Source organism: Ambystoma mexicanum, chromosome 3q, assembly GCF_040938575.1.
Source record: "Ambystoma mexicanum isolate Mex_15411 chromosome 3q, UKY_AmexF1_1, whole genome shotgun sequence".
Lineage (NCBI taxonomy): Eukaryota > Metazoa > Chordata > Amphibia > Caudata > Ambystomatidae > Ambystoma > Ambystoma mexicanum.
This window is the reverse complement of record NC_090926.1, coordinates 757,462,364-757,483,085: the sequence shown is the minus strand read 5'-3', so window position 1 is coordinate 757,483,085 and position 20,722 is coordinate 757,462,364. Positions and strand designations below refer to the sequence as shown.

General features: G+C 50.1%; 1 protein-coding gene across 1 annotated transcript in view; it reads left to right on the top strand.

The window, feature by feature from the left end:
• UNK (unk zinc finger) overlaps positions 1-20,722 on the top strand; it is a 1,622,654-nt gene that overhangs the window by 1,579,317 nt on the left and 22,615 nt on the right. The window contains exon 15 of the mRNA XM_069654746.1: positions 4,350-4,607. Coding sequence (XP_069510847.1) covers positions 4,350-4,607 — 258 coding nt within the window. The remainder of the gene's footprint in view (positions 1-4,349; positions 4,608-20,722) is intronic.

Below are 20,722 nucleotides of genomic sequence, written 5' to 3'. Positions count from 1 at the left end.
AGACGCAGGTATCAATGGAGCGACAGTTTGTAACTAGGAAGTGACGTGTGAACGTTCAAAAAGGATTAGACCACTGACAAGGGGTAATGTAGCGTTGGTGTAGAAACCACCAACGTTTCCATAGAGACCATGCTGCACCTCTGACACGTAGCAGCAATAAACTTCAGCAAATGTGGTTATGCTGGTTTTGTTTTCTGCTAAATGTTAATTAGCTAATAATAAACCTAAACAATGGCTGTAATGCTTCTCTGAACAACAGTGTTTCTGTGAACTTCGTGCACATGAACTTCAGGCATATGTGAGCGGTGATATTTAGCCACTGTGAGAATTGATGGGAAATTTGATCTAAGAAATGAATGGTGTGGGCAAAGAACATTGGTATCATTGGAATTACACCAGTGGAGAAAAAAACCTTTGCACACCCCTAATGATTGCCACATGATTCACATGAGAAACCCAGATACATGTCCTACCACCTAGCTTCCGATAATGGTGCAAGTCAAAACCTTGTCTAATGGGCATTGGACATCAGCCTCTTGATTGGTCAATATTTCAGCAGTATTTTATATCGACTAACCAGAGGGCACCAGCTCTCCTCAGTTGCCTTGATTAGTCATTTCCGTATAGAAGTGGGCACTAAGCTTCTCCCTGCACGCTATTCATTTCCAGAGGGAGAATATCCAAACCGACGAACTTACTCTTTCATACCTATGCACACGAGTTGGAGTTGTCTCAGACCATCCTGCTCCCAATATTTCAGTTGTCGGGTACTCCCCTGATCAACCTGTTTGCGGCCCACAAAAACACCCATTGCCAGCAGCACACCTCATGGATAGGGAGAGGCCGACTCTCTCTAGTCGATGAAATTTAGTTGTCTTGGGCGCACATGACAGCCTATGCGTTCCCTTCAATCCATCTAGTACACAGGGGCTTGAGGAAGTTTAGGAGATCCAGGAATGGTATCCTCATATTAATAGCCCCCCTACTCCCCTTTCGGCTGAAGAAATGTTAGTTCTCAGAGCTTCCAGCATTCCCTCAGCCCCTCGAGTGCTGCTCCCTCAGAATTCGGAAAACCGTAGCCAGAAAATAGACTAGTTCTATGGCATTGTATCTTGAGGTAATAAACATTGGCCATTTGGGTTTTTCTTGACCAGTATTCAAATGGATATGGTTCTGTCACCATTGCTTCGAAAATTGTATGGGTCCCATTGCAAGCTTCCCTGGATCAGGTGGTGTTCTATGGATCATATCTCACTGGCGTCTACCTCAATTTCGAAGGACTTCCATTCTCTGCTTTTAACCTCATTGTTAAGAGACCTCTCAAGGGCCTTCTGCACATGTCCCCTCCAGCCAGACCACCACACGCCTCAGGGGATTTGAACGTGGTTCTTAATGCATTTGCACATAAACCTTTCAAACCCATGGCATCAGCTTACATCCAATCGATGTCCTAAAAAAGTGGCTTTCTTAGTTGTAGTCACGTCAGCTAAAAGAATCAGCGAGCCACAATCGCTGTCAGACAACAAACGTTAATGGTCTTCCATAAGGTTAAAGTAGCCTTTCAAACTCATTCAGCTTCCCTAAACAAAGGGGTGAAAAAATATTACTTTAATAATGACTATAGCAAATAGACAAACTATCTTAGCAAATTAAATGTGCTTTAATTATGTAGCATTAGAAAACAAGCATGTATTGCAGCTTGGTTAAACTAGAGCAGGTTTAACATTAACATGTAATAGATGTGAAAAAAGTAAACCGTTTCTCTATCAGAAAGTGAAAAGATGTTTCGATTTTTTTGGCTTTCTCTTTGGTCTGTTAAATAGGATGTTTCAGGGGGGAAAGGTCCTCCCAGAGTGAAAACTTCTTGTTGAAAGAAAACGTACCTGGAAATTGCTTTTTTGTTTCCCAGTCTGCTTTTTAAGAGAGAGTGCTTAGAAAGCAGAAAATACCATTCTGGGCGGCTGATAGGAGGGCAATAACAATCTCCATGTGCTAATAACCCAAGAAAGTGTTTTCCAACCCCTTCTTCAAATGCAGAAAGAGTACTTCATTGCCTGGCTGTCATCTCAGTTTAGTGATTTGGAATGCATTTTGTTACTACTGACCTTTGGGACATGGGAAACATGCACCCAAAAGCACTATTGCTAGGTGGAACATCTTGTATTGTAAAATATTTACAAATGTGTAGGCAACAATCCCCCTAGGGGTAGACTGTAGACATTCCCATTACATCAAAGCTTAGGCTGCATCGATCACATTTCAATGGCATGTTCCCATTGCTGTAATCTGCAGAATAGCAACTAAGGCTGCCAAATATATTTGTAGATATTACCTCATGGACCTTGGTTCCAGGGCGGATGCAAGTGCAAACCATAATTTCATGTGGTTTTTCATATAGAGCGCACAGGTTTCATGTTTTCTGTAGTATTTGGGCCGCTCTCGCTTCTCGTAGCAAAGAGCCCAGGAGAAGCTCCCAGTGGAACTTGGTATGCTCCACCAACAGGGGGAGTGTGTCGTAGGCTGAGGAAGTTTTGGAAGGATTCTTGTCAGGAGGGCCCTGTGATGCAGCAGGTTGTGGGCAGGTCGGAAGGATATATATTGTATCCCGTGAGGGGCAAAGAGAGAGCTCCCAGAAGATCCAGCAAGTGCAGTCCGGCTCTCGCCTGCTGGAGGGAACCCCTCCTTGTCTCGGATGGCCTGCCTTTCTTTCCCGAATCCTGGGTTGAGAATTTGGGCCTGGCTGGAGGCGAGGGATCAAGGTCGGGAGGAGGCGCCATTCCGCTGGTGTTGCTCTGCTAGAGTAGGGCCCAGGTGCTGTTCCCAAGTGACTGCAGGTGTTGCTGTGCCGCTGAGGTAGGGGGTGGACAGAGAGAGAGAGGAGCAAACATATATTGAACTGTGTAAAAGTGTAAACACTCGCCAGCAACGCACAGGCACCACACACAGGTTGCTGGGGGCCAGTATACTGTTTCCTGCCCAGGTGAAGGGAGCAGTCATGTTCTTTTTCCCCTGGGGTGGCTGCAAGAGCAAGCAGGTTTCCAGAAGTGTAAGGGGGTTTTGTCACTACGTGTTGTGGTGGTTTCGTTCTCCCACTCGAGGGGTAGTGTTTCTGTATTCACGCTCATGGAGGTGAAGAGGGGAGAGCTCGGTTATGTAAACTTTTAAGCGAGGAGTGGGCAGGACTCTGACAGTTTAAATGTTGACAATCAATGTATTTCAGCTCTCTCAGGTGACCCAATGTGTATGCGATTCCATCATTAATGTTACCAATGTGAGTTAACTAATCTAACAGTGTTTCAAGGTTAATGATTCATTATTTATTTAACAGAAGGGAATCGACCCGCTATTGGGTGAACTAATGTATGTTGCTCAACCATTTATGTAACAAATGTAAACTGGCTGCCTTACTCTGAATGTTATGACCTGTGTAATGTAACAATGTGCTATTTGAACCAAATTTGGCCTATATAAAGCAAGTTATGGAGCTGGTTAACTGAAGATAAGTGTGTGACTGTTTTATTTACACTAGGTGCACCCTAGGCAATCTGAGCAGCCAGGTCGTCCATATCTCATAGGAGAGGTCTCACGCTGCCCAGAGCCCCTATTTCCCCCCAGGCCATGGACATCATAATAGAGCCCATCCATTGCCCGCTCGGAGATAATTTTGCACATGTGTGCGGTAAGGTGTGAATAACCCATTCTCAGGATTCCTACAGGTTGCAGCACACGCCACTTTTCAGATATCTATGGGAGTAACACCTTTCACAAGGTTTACTTGGGTAAAAGTCATCCTCCTGTTTTTAATGCCACATACATCTCCCATGAATATGTAGGAAAGGAGACAGGAGGTTAAAGCTACTCACTGTAGTGACTACTATAGTCCATAGTCCATTTCCTCCATACGCTCTCCTGCCTTTTCCTCTTTACCAGTTACTGTCCCAGGTTTTGACACACTGTTTGCTGTCAAAAAGGGCACTTTTCTGATCTAGGACATCCCTTGAATATGGAGAAAAGGGTGGTATATGAACTAGAAGTATATTAGACACTATGGTGAGTACATTTTACAATGTATTTTGGGATCCCACTGTTCTGTGAGAATAGCCTTAATGGTAATGAATTGTGATGAAGGTACCCATAAACTATCTGTACATCAAGGTACATTTTCTGTAAATGATGCCCAACTCAATCGATTGCAATCTGGGGTCCTGCAATCTGGGGTCCAGCCTACATCATGAGATGGCAATAACCATACAATTAGACATTGCAATATTGGTCTAAAAGTGTGTTAACTTGTCACTATGAAGTTTATTATTCTTACATTATTTACAGTACTACTTTGTGATTTACAGGCGTGTGATGCTTGGGAGAAGGAAGCAGAGGAGGCCAATGACCGGGCAAGCACAGCAAATGTGGAGTGTGAGGTGGCTCGGGATCAGAGGGATGCTCTGGAGCAGCAGGTGCAGAAGCTGCAAGAGGAACTGGATAAGATGCACGGAGGGCAAGATTCCGCAATGCCCCGCTCTTTTATTGATGTGGAGGGCCTACCACTCTCAGCACTTTACAGCATCCAGAAACAGCTACGTGCCAATCTGGAACGTGTCGATAAGGTCAGCCAGAAGATTGTCTCCTTGTCCATCCTGTATTATTTCACCATTCATCTGTATAAGTCTGTCTTAAACACTGTTCTTCCTCTTTTTTCCAGCATGGGGTCTGGCATGGATTCACATGCTCATGAATATTCCCCGTCGTCAGGCCGGGAATCCTCGGTATAGAAAAAAATCAGTATCAGTTTTGTTTCTGATCTGTCTGTCTTAGTAGTAACCAATCACTAGTCTCTGGGTCATACTGCCCCCAGCCAATGACTGCCCTCTCCCTAAGCCCCGCCTCTGGCAGCCATCCTCAGATTTTTACCGCACGTTCAAGTGTTTGGAGTTCTCGTGCTGTAGCTCTCAAGCTTTTGCTGCGTTTTCTCACTTTTTCAGGAGATTTTTCTCATTTTTCGGTTAAATAGAGCCACAAGCTCCATCGTTTCTACATCCGATCAACGGGGATCAGTTTCAGAGTTTTCTACGCCCCTCAAAGGTGAAGTTTTCGTCGAGTTACGCTTTTGGAGGATTCCAGAAGTTCTGAGGCCTACCCCGTACATGGCCAAGGAGAAAGGAAGCTCGACGCCCGGGAAGCTGTTCAGGACCTGCCCTGGATGCCAGCTTCAGAATGTTTTCAAGGAGGACGAGCATTCGTTATGCCTCTACTGTCTCCATGAGGACAAGACGCACACGGAGAAGGACTGTGCGTTTTGTGGGAACATGTCGGAGCGAACCATGAAGGATCGCCACCTCCGTCTCGCCAACTGGCTGGAAGGGAAGAGCCCGTCACGCGAGAAGAAGAAAAAGAAGTCTGAGCGGTCTTCTAAGTCCTGTTAGGGCGCCCCGGCCACGGGGGCCCAATAAAAGGCTAAGCACCGCAAGTCCGCGGGCACCGGGAGCGCCGTACGGTCAGGCTCCTTGGCTGCCAGGCAGGGCGCACCCTCCCCGGCGCCATCAACCACGAGCCAACGCTCTGGCTCGGGTAAGAGGAAGTCCGAGAACCCGGCGAAGCTTCTGGAGAGGCCCCGGTCGATCTCGAAGATTCCGGCAGAGGGGGAGCGAGGCTCGGACCCTCCCGCCAAGGTGAAGGCCCCAGGCGTCCAGAAGGTGGCGATGGCCTTAATTCACCCTGCTAAAACCTTGATTGAGGATGTCGCCGCGGCCCTGGCTCAGCCTGTGGAGGCTACACCAGTGGAGGCGCCCTCAGGACCCAGAGTCTCCCTGCCACCGCAGAGGGAGTCGTCTTTCAGGCCCATTGAGAAGACCCCCACGAAGTTTCGTTGGAAAAAGTGGGGGAAGGGGTGGTGGCCATTGTGGATACGGACACAACCTCTGAAGAAGAGCTCATCGAAGTCGTGGAAGAGGCCCAGCCCATTGGGAGGGATCCCGAAGAGGGCGACGACGAGAGCGACGGTGTCGCCGACAAGGCTCCTCAAGAGCCCTTGCGCCCGTCGTTTCCGGCGCCGCAGGACACTTCGGCGGCCATTTTGTCAGCGATTCAGTCCTTATTCTCGGAGATAAGGACAAGGTTGCCCCTTCCCCTGACGGAGGTACCTGAACCAGACCCGACGGGGGAGCCGGAGCCAGGACCTTCGGAGAGTCCACCGCATAAGAGGAGGAGGACGCATCCTACGCCACCTCTCCCACCTCTGCGGCCAGCTCTGCCTTCCCCCCGATCTACTACCGATGGGGATGATACAGGCACGGACACGGCTACGACAGGTACAGATGACGACGGAGGTGACGACGGGACGTTTCCCCCATCGCCCCCTGCTCGGGCGTCCCAGCCCGACGAGATTGGATCCTTTCATGCCATGATTTCCAGGGCATCCGAGCTTTTCCAGCTCTTCCCAGAAGAAAAGGAGAAAGAAGGGTTCCTTTACCAACGGCGCAAGGCTAAAAGGAAGACGGTCCTCGCCGTACCGCTTCTTGATGACATCTGGGATGAGGGGCTCGCCCTCCTCAAGAACCCTGCCACGGCGCCTGCAAAGAGGGACCGGTACGAGAAGAAGTACCGGGTCCCCGACGCTGCCCCCTTGTGCCTTCGGGCACAACCTACCCCGGATTCGGTCGTCTCGGTGGCGGCAAAGAAGAAAGTTGGGGGGGCATCGGCCTCGACATCAACTTCCCCGCCGGACGGCGAGGGCAGGAAGTTGGACATGATGGGACGACGGATCATCTCATTCCCGACGACGACTATCAAGGCGGCCAACGCCCTGGCTATCGTAGCCTGCTACGACGGGGAGTTGTGGTTCAAAATCGCCCCTCTGTTAGACTTCCTTCCGGACGCCAAAAAGGCTGAGGCCTTTGAAATCCTACAGGAGGGGGGAGATTGCTTCGGCCCACGCCATCACGGTGGCAACGGACATCGCCGACACCGGTTTCCGTCAGTTGGGCAACAGCGTTTGCTTGAGACGACGAGGATGGCTCAAGGCCACGGATTTCCGCTAGGACGTACAAGCCAAGGTTTTGGACATGCCCTTCAACAGGAACAACCTGTTTGGGAAAGCGGTTGAGGAGTCCCTTCAGGCCATCAAGACGGACACAGAGACTGCCCGGGCACTGAGAGTGCTCCAACAACGACGGCTGTCCTTTCGGAGCTCCGGAGGCAGACAAGGTGCCTCCAAGGGATCCGGCGGTGGCTCCTCCACTTAACGCCAAGCGGCAAGATCTTCGTCCCAGGAAGCCTACAGGGGACGCGGCAAGTCAGGTGGTGCCCGTCATCGTCGACAGGGAGGTCAAGGAGGCAAGGCGGCCTCCAAACAAGATTGAACCGACCGTGGGGTCGGGCCCCCGCCGAAGCACCCCGGTGGGAGGCCGGCTGGCGAGGTTCGTCAGCGTGTGGGAGTCCATCTCCACCGACCGCTGGGTGCTGGACGCCCTGGCCCAAGGGCACGCCCTCAAGTTTCAGAAGAAGTGCCCTCGCGTTCCACCCATGGCCAGGAAGGAAAATCACGTCCCTCAACTACTGTTGGAAGTAAGGGCGATGCTCAAGAAGGGTGCCATCGAGCTCGTCCCACAGAGGCTTTGGGTCTCCGGAGTTTACTCAAGGTACTGCCTCGTAAAAAAGAAGACAGGAGGATGGCGCCCCATCCTGGACCTACGACGACTGAACAAGTACATCAAGGCGCAGAAGTTCCGTATGGTCACCCTCCAGCATGTGCTGGGACAGCTGGAGGAGGGCGATTTCCTGTCGTCGTTGGACTTGGAGGATGCGTACTTCCACATCCCCATTCTAAAAAGACACCGAAAGTTCCTCAGGTTCGTGGTCCAAGGGCGGCACTACCAGTTCAAGGCCCTCCCGTTCGGATTGAAGTCGGCACCCAGGGTGTTCACCAAGTGCCTCGCACCGGTGGTGGCGCGGCTGCGCCTACAGGGGATCCACGTCTACCCCTACCTGGACGACTGGCTCATCCGGGCAAGGACGAGGGAACTCGCCGTGGAGCACACTGCGAAGACCGTCCAGCTGCTCACGGACCTGGGATTCTCCATCAACTTTCCAAAATCACACCTGGTTCCGTCGCAAGTCGCCCTGTTTCTGGGAGCCAAGCTCGACACATCGGCGCGGCTGGCCTCGCCGTCGGAGGAAAGGACCAGGACCATTCTGGGCAAGGTGCAGCGTCTGCTGGCCACGGACATGGCCAAGGTAAGATCTATCAAGTCCCTCCTCGGGATGATGTCCTCCTGCATTTATCTGGTGCGCCTTTGCAGGCTTCAGATGCGCCCCTTACAAGCGTTCATCGACGCCCGCTGGGTCCAGTCGAGGGGCAGCTTCGAGGACAGGATCCCTCTCAACGAGACGTTCCGTCAGGCGATCCGGTGGTGGGGTACCCGCTCTCATCTGACGGCGGGCACGGACTTTAAGATCCCAGCTTACCAGGTGACGGTGACGACGGATGCCTCCCTGGAAGGTTGGGGAGCGCACTCCGGAGATCTTCACGCGAGAGGCCTTTGGCTCCCGGAGGAGAGGTCACTCCACATCAACATCTAGGAGCTCCGCGCAGTGTTCTGGGCCCTCAGGTCCTTTCTTCCGTCCCTCAAGGGCAAGGTGGTGAGGATCTTCACCGACAACACCACCACGATGTTCTACATCCGGAAGCAGGGCGGGACCAGGTCCCTGGCCCTATCCAAGGAAGCCCAGGATCTGTGGCATTGGGCCGTCGCCCAACGGATGTTTATGGTGCCTCTTCATCTGGCAGGGATAAAAAACACGATCGCCGATTCACTCAGCAGGGAGCTGCGCTCGTGCCACGAGTGGGAGCTACGCCAGGATAGTGCCGGAGGTTCGCCAGCAGGTTCCCCCAGCCGAGGAGCATGGGCGATGCTTTCTCGTTCCCCTGGGACGGCCTATTTCTTTATGCATTCCCTCCGCTGCCATTGCTGCTCCGGCTCATCAACCAGCTCAAGAAGTCCTGGTACAAGATGATCCTCGTCACACCGGCGTGGCCGAGACAGATCTGGTTCCCGGACCTTCTGGACTTGTCAACGTCCACACCAGTCAAGCTGCCGACGGACGCAGACCACCTCTCCCGAGAAGGGGGCGCCATTCTTCACCACAGCCCGGAGTCACTGAACTTGCAGGCCTGGCTCCTGCAGCACTAGAGTTTGGAGGGTACGACATCCCGGCCGACTGCAGAGAGGTTCTTGCAAAGGCCAGGGCGTCCTCAACTCTCAAGTGCTACGGACATAAATGGAAGAGGTTCTCTGTCTGGTGCCGTGCACAGAAGATTAACCCTCTGCGGATTATGTCCCCTCAGCTACTGCCGTACCTACTGTCGCTGGCCAAAGCTGGACTGGCTCACGCCTCCATCAAAATACATCTGGTGGCAATCTCCCGATATACCAGGACTACGGGACGGGCGTCCTTGTGGTCTCATCGCCTGGTGAAAGAATTCATGAAGGGACTATTCCGATCATTCCCGCCGGTGAAGGCTCCTGCCCCGGCGTGGGAGCTTAATGTGGTGCTGACCAGGCTCATGGGGGCCCCATTCGAGCCTATGCATTCGGCTCCTCTGAAGTTCCTGTCTTGGAAGACAGCTTTCCTCGTGGCCATCACCTCCGCACGACAAGTGGGAGAGATCCAGGCCCTATCTTGCAAGCCTCCATACTTGACTTTTCATGACACAAGGGTGGTGCTGAGGACGCACCCCTCCTTTATGCCCAAGGTGCCGTCGGACTTCCACCTCAACGAGCCCTTGGTGTTGCCAGTTTTCTTCCCGTCGCCTTTGTCGCCGGCCGAGAGGACTTTGCACTCGCTGGATGTAGCTAGAGCGCTGAAGTTCTACGTGGACGCACGAGTTTTCGGAAGACGTCACAGCTGTTTGTGAACTTTGGGACTGTGAATCAAGGGAAGGCTATCTCGAAGACTTCCATTTCCAGATGGCTCTCCGGGTGCATCATGCACTGTCACCGGTTGGCAAACCGACCGCTGCCTGGCCGTCCGAGAGCCCATTCGACCAGAGCGATCGCTGCTACCACGGCGTTCCTGTCTGGTGTGCCCCTGCTAGACATCTGCTGGGCTGCGACGTGGAGGTCGACGCACACCTTCACAAGATTCTACTGCGTCGATCGGGACTCCAGGGAGGAGTCCAAGGTTAGCCAAGCAGTGCTGCGCAACCTGTTCGCCTAAGGTGAGCCTGATGAGGAGGTAAGAGTTGCTTAATGTTGAGTTGTTGTATTGCGTAATGTTGAGCCAGTTGCCACCTCCCGTGGTTGTGCATGTGTGTACTGCTATGTATTCTCTTATTCATGAGCATGTTAATCCATGCCAGACCCCATGCTGGAGAAGGAACAATTTATTTACCTGTAACTGTTGTTCTCCAGCATGGGTCTGGCATGGATACACATGCGAACCCTCCCGCCTACCCCTCTGCAGCTCTTCACTTGGTCATACTTCCACTTTACGTGCTACCAAATCTGAGGATGGCTGCCAGAGGCGGGGCTTAGGGAGAGGGCAGTCATTGGGGGCAGTATGACCCAGAGACCAATGATTGGTTACTACTAAGAAAGACAGATCAGAAACGAAATTGATGCTGATTTTTTTCTATACCGAGGATTCCCGGCCTGACGAGGGGGAATATTCATGAGCATGTGAATCCATGCCAGACCCATACTGGAGAACAACCGTTACAGGTAAGTATCTTGTTCCTTCTCTGTGTTCCGATTGTTGCTCCTTTGAGGGTCTGGGGGTAAGAGACTGACACGCAGGTGGCATGTTGATTGGCAAAGACTTTCATTAATAACAAAAATGTGGTGAATTTGGGGAAAAACCTAACTGACGCTATCGATAAGAGGGGATTACCTGCCTCAACAAAAGTAGCTTGTCCAAATCCTAACCTATCCCTCACACGCTAAACTCGGTATAATTTGCTAAGGGATTTGTCTCTTGGCTATCCACCTGTAGCCCAGCTTTGCAGTTCATAACAAAAGTTCCAAAACATATAGAAAGCAGACAAATGTTCGAGACGACTCAATGTGTTGATTCTCTTCCCCCGAGTCTTTCTAACTTCCCTGGTAGGCTGGACTCCCAGGTCCTGTAACCGGTAGAATGCCCTGCACACCTTTTCCAAACTGTCTTACAGGTCTCAGACCCTCGTGAGCAGACCAGTCTTACAGGTACTGCAATGAAGGACAGCCTAGGTGTCTTTTCAAAGCTGTCGTAAGAGTCCCTGACTCTTCCGGAGAAGATCAAAAACAGACCAAAAAGAATGGGGTTCTATAAGAAACTATGTAGGGAAAGTTAGAAAAACAAAATCTTTCCTAACACCTCCCTGAACAGTTGGGGTACGCACATTTATGATCCGACATTGAGCAGGATGTGTTCTTCTGTAGAGGAAAGGTAACACATCAAAATCCTGGAACTGCGGGCCATCAGGCTGGCCCTTATTATTTCCCTTCCATATGGGGCAGCTTTGCAAGGGACCTGAGAAACTGCAAGATGGAAGTGCATTACCTCAGTAGCAAAATGGTGTGGGATCGCTTTCTCTGTGCAGGGAAGCAATTCCACACCATCGTACATCAAAGTGGTGTGGAATAACTACCTCTTTTCAGGCAAACAATGCCACTGTGGTTCTGGGCTCTGTAGAACAATGTCTGTCACTTGCCCATCTTGGCATAATAGAGAACGTGGATGTGGATGCCTTGTGCAGGCATAATTCAGTCTCCCACGAGTGGGAGATTGTCGGGAAGCTCTGGATGGGATCTTTGCAGTTTGGGGACCCCACAGGTGAACCTCATTGCTCCCGTGTCAGCAGAAGGCACATGTTGTTATGCTACAGGGAATTATCTCCGCCGAGAGCTACGGGGGACATATCAATTGAAAAGTGGAACTTGACTCTTCTTAGTGTTCCTACTGTACTCCTATGCACTGGCCTAACTGGCGACCCTGCCACCACATGTCCTGGGAAGGGGCCCCCCCTCGGACAATAAAAGATTTGTTTTTCTATTTTAGGTACTCTGCCTTCATAAAGAAATCCATGTCTTGGGGTGGGGGCGCTCTGACTTCAAAACGAAATCATTTTTTTTTTTTTATAAGTATCTCTATCTTCATAAAGAAATAATTTTCATTACGGTTCGGTCCTTAACGCGAATAATTTATTTATGAAGTTGGAGTGACTTCAAAAAGAAACCATTTCTTTTTGAAGTAATAGGCCTCCCCTCAACCCCATGACGTGTGTGAGTGTATGATGAAAGGGCGCACACTTAAATGTATGGGTGGCTGTCTGGGTGTGCCTGTATGATGAAAGGGTACACACTTAAATGTATGGGTGGCAGGGTGTGAGTGTGTGTGCTTGTATTCAGGGGCACAATGAAACCTATATTTGGGAGGCAGGGGGCTAACCATTCAAATATTGGTAGAGGTTCTAACTTCACAGGGGGTGGGGATGGACAAACCTGTTTGTATAGGGCATCTAACTTCTTTATGCATTCTAATGAGACTATTCTAGTGCAGCTTCAGTGTTACAAGCTGTTAACTCTCTACTTTAAGTCTGAAAGCACCCACTTATGGACTGCTATGAGAATAAGCGGTAAGCGGTCTCCTGTCCCCTCTGTACGTTTCAAATCACTTCCCTGGCATGCAAGTATTAAACCCACATCAAGATTTCAATTCCTTAAAGAATTATGCATTTGAATGCAGGTACTAACCGTGAAATGCTTTAAGTTAGTAATTACTGGGCATTTGTTAACAGCGAAAACCATGTCCCTTTTAACATCTGTGTCCTGTTCTGTCCTGCAACAGCTCTGTAAATCAGCCAGGTCGAGTCAACATAGCCCAACATTTCAAAGGGGTCTGGGTGGGGGAAAGGGCTGAAGCCCGGTCAGCTCAATGGTGTTGCGCCACTACTTGTGTTTTAATCCCTTGGTTATTTATTGGTAATCTTCATTACTCATAGCCCTTTTCTTCCTTGTCCCAGTACTTGTGTATGAGGCTCTTTGACACATACACAAGTACTGGGATGAGGTAGAGGGGCATGGAGGTAATGCCTGGCTAAATTACCTGTAATCTTCATTACTCCTAGTCCCACACTTCCTCATCCCTGTACTTCCTATGAGGCAAGGTGCCTCATATGTAAGCACTGGGTCAAGGAAAAGGGACAATGAAGTACTTCTGGGCCTAGAAGCTGATTTTGGGGGTTGGAACAGGGATGGAGAGGGGAAATGTGTGGCGTGGGGGTTGGACAGAGATTGTGCGATAAATCATAATGTTCATCCATGTCCAGGCTAAGCAGGCATGATATATGGTATTAGTGGCTAGAGAGACATTTTAGTGCAGCCAGTCTAGTAATTTCTTAGTTTAGCTTGACTTATTTTTTAACTGGGCATCTCTGATAAAGCAGTCCTGCTAAGTGTAATTACCTGGCTAGACTGGCATTTGGGTGCTGCCAATCTAGCCATTTCTTACTGCAGTAGTGTATATTTTTCTGGGTATCTGTGTTAAAATAACCATGATAAGTTTTATTGCTTCGACTGGCATTTTGGTGCAACCTGTCTAGGTATGTTTAAATGTGGCCCGGTCCTGCTTTACTGTAATATATTATGTATCTAGACTGGTCTACATTGAGCAGCCAGTTGGACATGTTTTCATTCTGGCATGGTAATTTTAACAGCAAAGCATTACATTAACTAAAGCATTCATTTTCCTGTGCACTGTTGGTGACTTGCATGTATTGGATTTTTAGGATGGTGTTACCCTACTAAACAATTGTACACGCTCTGTGCTTTTGGCCAATTTTTCTCAGCAAGTGTGCTCTATAATGCATTAAAACACACATATTTATATCTTTCTACTAGTGCAGTATGCAGTGTACCCCTGCAGCAGCACGTTCATGCATATTGCGTAAGTGTGGTAATCTAGGCTGGCCCAGAGTGTGGCGCGACCCGTGATTTGTTGCCGAGATGGGGGGGGCCCTCAGAATGGCTTGCAGGGGGCCCCCAAATTGTGTTACTCCACTGCTCCTACTTCCTGTCCCCTTTCCTCCATACTGCATAGGTGTCCCTCGCTAGGGGCAGGAATAGAACCCATTTTAACACAAAGCCTTTCTATTTAGATGTGTGCAGAGGCATAGTGCCAGGAGCAAGCGATCCCCTGTCTCCGCCCTGCAGTGTCACTGCCCAGTCCTCTTTGCAATGGTGACGGGAGCAGGCCTGCTTCACCTGCACTGGTGGTTGAAGCCTTTTCCCTCGTAATCCCATGCGCCAGTTTTTCCCCTTGGAGCCTTTATTCCATATATTTTTTCTTGATTTTTCTTTTTTTTTAATGTTTATATTTTGATTTGGTTTGCATAAACCCTTACACAAAATGTTAAACATAAAAGAAAACATCAAAGTACAAAAGAAAAGAAATTGAATCTCACACAAGAATTTACATAATAAAAACAACTTCATTCAAGAGCCAAGGCAATAATTAGAGATATATTGTCACCTGACATGAGTATCGACCATAGCAAATCCTGAGTGTAGTTGGTTGCAAAACTATTCAATTCTTTAGAGAAGGAAACAGTACGAATTGAAGTCAAAGCAGGGCATTCCAAAATCCAGTGGATTAGTGTTTCAATAGATGACCCATGATTACAGAAGCGACAGATTAACTGTATCCCTTCCGCAGGAGCCGACAAACAATGTTTGGTCCTTTCCTTGGTATGGATTTGATTCATTTTGAATTGCAAGTATGTGTTACGAATCTCTTTGCATGGAAAGCACCTCAGGTACGCAGATAGATTAACCCTCTTGTGTGGAAACCTAGCGTACGGGAGGTAAGAAGAATAGGCCAAGAGTCAGCCTCCAGTCATCTCTGAAAGGTTTGCCTATGTTGCGACAGGGTTGCCTATTAATTCTGACTTTGTTGAATCTATTCGCTCCAGCAGGCCATGCATGGCGTCAGTATATGAAGGATGATTGATTTGACTGAACGCTCTTTCCAAATCTGATGCAGGTCTAGGTAAAGAGAGTTGGACGCGGGGAGGTGGGGAGACAGTATACTAGAATAAATCAGTAACTGACACCAGTAGAGCTGAGCCTGCAGCGATGTTAGATTCAGTTCATGGCGTATAACGGCATTAGGGATGGCAGTGGAGAGTCGTAACACATTCTACCAAATAAGGCCCTGTAAAGAGTCAAGGTATGGGCCCAAATTTGTGGTCGCCATATCTAGCCCATATAGTAGTATAGGCTTGATCTTGCCCAGATAGTATTTAAGTGCAGGAAGGATCGAAAACCTGCAAAGTTCCCCGAAGATCTGCTTCATGTGGGCTAAAGGAGATAAAAGCAGATCTTTTAAGGCCGCCTTTCACATAGATAATGAAGAGATATTAGTAAGGTTGTAACGTAAGTATCGCAGAGACGCCACCAGCTCAACACTTTCGACCCCCAAGTGGCACCACATGGTTTTGGGGGATTTTTTGTTTGGAAAAATAAACTCCTTCGATTTGCTGCCATTAGCAATCAAGTGTTTACTTGTGGCATAAACATGAAATGTATTACGTTTTTGTTGGAGGCCACGGGGGGGGGGGGCACCCTAGCAAGCAATATAATATTGTCTGCCAAGGCCACCTAATGCATCTTCAGGTGGCCCAGCTTGACTGGTATCCCATCATAGATGCGCCATAGATCATCAACGTCAGCTAGGTACATATTACAAAGGGTTGGCGACAAAATACAGCTCATTCTGAGACCCAATCTGATGGGAATGGATCTGGTAACCACGCTTTCCCTGGTTAGGTGAATTTTCAGCGTAAAATTACGATACAGGAGGACAATCAACTAAACTAGTTTCAGAGGGACATTGTATCGAAGTAATTTTCCCCAAAGATGTTCATGAAAAATGCAGTCAAATGCTGACGACATGTCCATTGAGGTCATGTAGATGTTGCCACCGTCGTTGCCCTTTGTATTTTGCAAGAGATGTTTTAGTAGCGTATCATTGAGGGACGTTTGCACAATTTTATGAAAGTGCACCTAGAAGCGAAATAAAATGTCAGACTTACTCAGGCAGGTGTTTAACTCTCTGAGCAACTAAGCGGCAGATACTTTGCTTACCGAATCTGTCAAGGCAATGGATCTATAGTTGTCTTGGTTGGACGGATCTCCCTTCTTGTAAACGGGAATGATGATGTATTGGGACCAGGACTCGGGAACCTTGGGCATAGCGTATATAAGGTCAAAGCACAGTTTCAAGAAAATCGGATTTCTACAATTTTCATCGTCCTGCGGTGCCTCGCCCTCCCCTGCGCATGTCGGCCCAGGCAGGCTTCAGTAGGTGCCCTTCCTGCGACGGCTCGTACCTGGCGTCAGACACACACCCGATGTGCCTCCAATGCCTCAGTGAGGATCACAGCTGGGAAGGTTGTTCGGCAACGTGCTAACCCTGCGGTCATTGAAAAACCGTTGCACCTAGTAGAGGGAGCGCAACTCCAGATGATCTCCTGAACACTTGAAGGAATATGTATGCAGAATGACAGGCCCAGGGCAAGTACTCTATTCAGTAAAGCACCCCACAAGGGCGAATCCTTTCCAAAGAAAACCCAGAGTGGGAGGGATCGTAGGATCCTCTTACCAGTCACAGGCCTGAAGCTCCTTGAGCTATCGGACCGAGGGATCCAAGGATCCACCCAGGCGCTGGGCTGAGGTACCGCAAGGCTCTAGTACCAGAAACACTCCCGAGGGGCATTGTTCTATCACCGGATCTAGCCCTCAGTGGGCGCCTGCACGCCAGAGCACTACTGGGTGCATGCCCGAGGGCGACAAGCCTTCCAAGTCCACACCTGATGTGCAGACGAGTACCGAGCATACGCTCGAGGGCAAACAGGTGCCGTCTTGTGCAGGTACTTTAGCAGACAGAGATTCTGCACTCTCCTGCTCAGCCAAATAAAATGGCTGGTCCAAGCGACAAAATTGCACCGCAACAAGAAATGCGCCCACCCCAACCTGAGGGCCACACAGGGGTTCACGCCCCTTGCACATAGGCAAGAATTCACCAGCTGGGTGGAATGGTCCCCTATGCTCATGCCACAGATGCTGTGGTGCACAGCCTACCCAGTGCCATCTTTGTCAGTGCGCTACACACAGTCCAGACAGGGGCCTGGCAAGTCCCAGCCCACCACTCCGGCAGCCCCAGTGGGTGCTCCAGACTAGCATGTGAGGAGTTTTTTTTTTTTACAAGTTCATGAGCTTAATGAAGTCCCAGCAAATGGCGGGAATTCTAAAGGGCCTCATCAAGGAAAATGATGCCTCCGGTACCACCCGCCCCAGTACAACCTCAGGCTCCGGTACAACCGCTAGCTCCTATACAGGCGCAGCAGCCTCTGTCACTGCTCCCAATGCCGACTCCAGCTCTGGCTCCTCGGCAGTCACCAATGAGGCCAGTCGCAGCTCTACAGCAGTCCCCAGAAGTCCCGCAGGCAACCCCTCTTGGCGACAGTGCAGATCTCGTTTCCAAATCGAGGGATCAGGGGGCTACAGACCCTGCAGACACGGACGAGGATGCAGAGGCATCCACGTCAACCCGGGTCTTCCATGACGGTCTTGCCGGGTAAGTGGAATACCTAGGTACCCCTCAACCACAGCAAGAGCAACTGGAAGCAGGGTCCGGGTCAAGGTCCTAACACTCTAAAGCCTAAACTAGGTTGGGCATTCCTCTACAGAAAGATGTCGAGGCTTTAGCCAAAAAGGGCTGGACCAAGCTTCATACCACGCCACCAAATAAAGTCAGGCGGGGGGGGACACCCTGCTGTTGTCACTACATCTGCAGCCGCACTCCTCGGTCATAGCAGCGTAGATGTATTCCAAGCCGCAGGCCAATTCTTCTTCCAGCACAACCTCTGCATTGTTTAGCAAGGACCACAGAACTCTGGAAGCTTATGGCCAAAAGATGTACTTAAATGCCAAGCTAATGCAGAAGCCACGCTTGCAGATGCCAGCCAGCGATTATGGAGAGAGATATCGGAATTCCTGCCAGACCTGCCCACACACAAGCAAGCAGCCTTCAAATCAGGCCGGGCGGAGGCCAAGTTGGTCGTGCAGGATATCATGAGCTGTGGCTCATATAGACATGGCTGGAAGAACTATCTGCATGGCCACAGACATGCAGCGCTCTGCTCGGATGAGGGCCACCAAGTTTAACCTGAATGTTCAGGCGCGCATTCTGGATCTCCTATTCGATGGGGGAGGCTGGCTTGTTCCACTCCTCGACAGATGAGCTAAATAAAAAGAAAACTAGCTCGTAAACTGCCAAATCTTTTGCTATTTTGGCCAAGCCGGCCTCAGTCTTTTGGGCAGGCACAATCCAGGTCGGACAGAGATTTCAGGGGCTACCAGGAGTACAGAATGCACCAACTGGACAGGTCACCTAACCATCATCAGCGCAAGCAACATTGGACCTCTAGCAAGGGATATTTCCAGTCCCCCTCCCATGCCCCAGCCTCAGACAGCAAAAAGCAATGAGGAGAGCATCAGGGTTCACAGCTCTTCTATGGGGGGCAAGTTTCCAGGTTACAGATTGGGACCCCCACTCTTCTTGCGTAAATCTTGACTCTCACCGACAGCAGTGCAGTGGCAGAGGTCTCATTCTCTCAGAGAGGATTGGGCCTCTGTTCACACATTTTCGCAAGTCAGAAGAACAACCAGGCAGACCAGAGAGTGGTCCTCGTGCTATCCTTTCTCAACCTATTCCTACCCCTTCAAAAATGCAATATGGTCACGCCAACACTGATTGCAGAGTCTGTGTGCGGGGGAGATTGAACGTCTCCCTGGACCACAAGGATGTGATTTGGAAGCCCCATCGAGGTTACCTCAAGTTCATGGTTAGGGGCTGCCATTTCCAGTACAGGGTACTCCTTTTCAGGTTGAACTCAGCCCCTCAGGTATTTAACAGGCTGATAAATGCTATAACCTCTATTCTCAGGGCCGAGGGCCACCATGTTTATCCGTACCTAGACACAAGGTACGGTACAGGTTACAGCACACCGTATCATGGACATCTTGTACGAGATGGGGATCTCCATCAACTAGCACAAATCTCAGTTGCAGCCCACACAGTCCCCTGGTCTTCCTGGGCTGCTTATGTGACAAGAAAGAGCAGAGTATTTTTCCTACAGCAGAAAGGATCGGGTCAGTAAGGGTGGCCATCGGCCACTTCCTCTGCAGAGCGGCTATCACTGCCTAGTGGTTCCAGCACTTGCTTGGCATTATGTCTGCATGCCTCCTGGCCGTCCCGTATACCAGGCTCAAGATTAGGAGGATTCAGTTGCATCTAGCAGCCTCCTGGAACCAGGAGACATACTCAGTCTACCACTGTCACCATCCAGACGGACTTCCGCTAGGATCTATTATAGTGGAAACAGGAGATCAATTTATCTATAGGCATGCCTTTTCTGCAGGTGAAGACTGAGTTGACGATCACCACCGACTCATCCCTGGAGGGTTGGGGGGCCATCCTGGACAACCATTCGGTCCACAGCGTATGGTCAGACAGGGATAAGGACAGCCACATCAATGTGCTACAGCTGAAGGCAATACAGCAAGCGCTGTAGGCATTCCTGCCGCTAGCCAGAAACGGCATTTCGCATTCAGACGGACACCTCTACATATATGTACTACATCATCAAACGGGGCTTTTGGGTGCCAGGTCCCCTCCCCTGTGCAGGCTGACCGTGCAGATTTGGGAGTTGGCAATCGCACACACTATGCATCTATCAGCGGGCCATCTTCCAGGAGACACCAGTCTGGAAGTGGACAGGCTCAGCAGACTGGGAGTAGACAGATAAGAGTGGCAGATATGTTTCCATGTCCTGTATAAAAATGTAGACCTATTTGCCTCGGAGCCCAATAGGAGGTGCCACCAGTTTGCTTCTTGAATGGGCAGGGGCGAAGGCTCTCTGGGGGACGCCTTTCACCTGCAGTGGCACAAAATTTGGGCATATGCATTCCCGCCGACACCCCTTGCACATGACTGTGTATCAGATCGGGGAGGCGCATGCTCTTTGTTTAATTCTAGTGGTGCCTCTGCGGCAAGGCAGGCCCATGGTATTCGGATCTGGTGAGGCTGGCGGCACAGGGGCCCATTCCTCTTCCGATCACAGGGTCTCCCATCCTCACACAGCAGGGGTTGGGCACCGTGGTTCCTGAGAACGTGACACTGCATCATCTGCACCTGTCGCAAGAGAACTTGCAAATCATCCAAAAAGCGTGGTGCCACTCCACCAGGAGTCAATATAAGAGCAAGGGGACAAGAATTTGCTTTTGGGCAAGGGACAAAGGCATAGACCTTATGGCTTGCACCCTCAACCATGTACTGTCATTTCTGGCGCACCTCGCTAAATCGGGGTTGCAGGTGGACACTTGCTGCACATATCTGGATGTTATTGGGGCTTACAAGAACTCGGATGCCATGTCATATTCCACTTTCAACCCAGTGGTCAAGAGGCATCTCACGGACCCAACAAGGTTGTACCCGCCCGTCAAGCGCTCTCACCCAGCGTGGGATCGCAATGTGGTCTTAAACGCGCTGGCGCTAAAACCATTGGAGCGCATGGCTCCGACGGACATCAGACTTGTCACTAGTCACTTGTCAAGGCAAACCCTCCTAATCGGGCTCAAATTGGGTCGTATGGTCAGTGAAATTCAGGCTCCGGTAGCCTCTG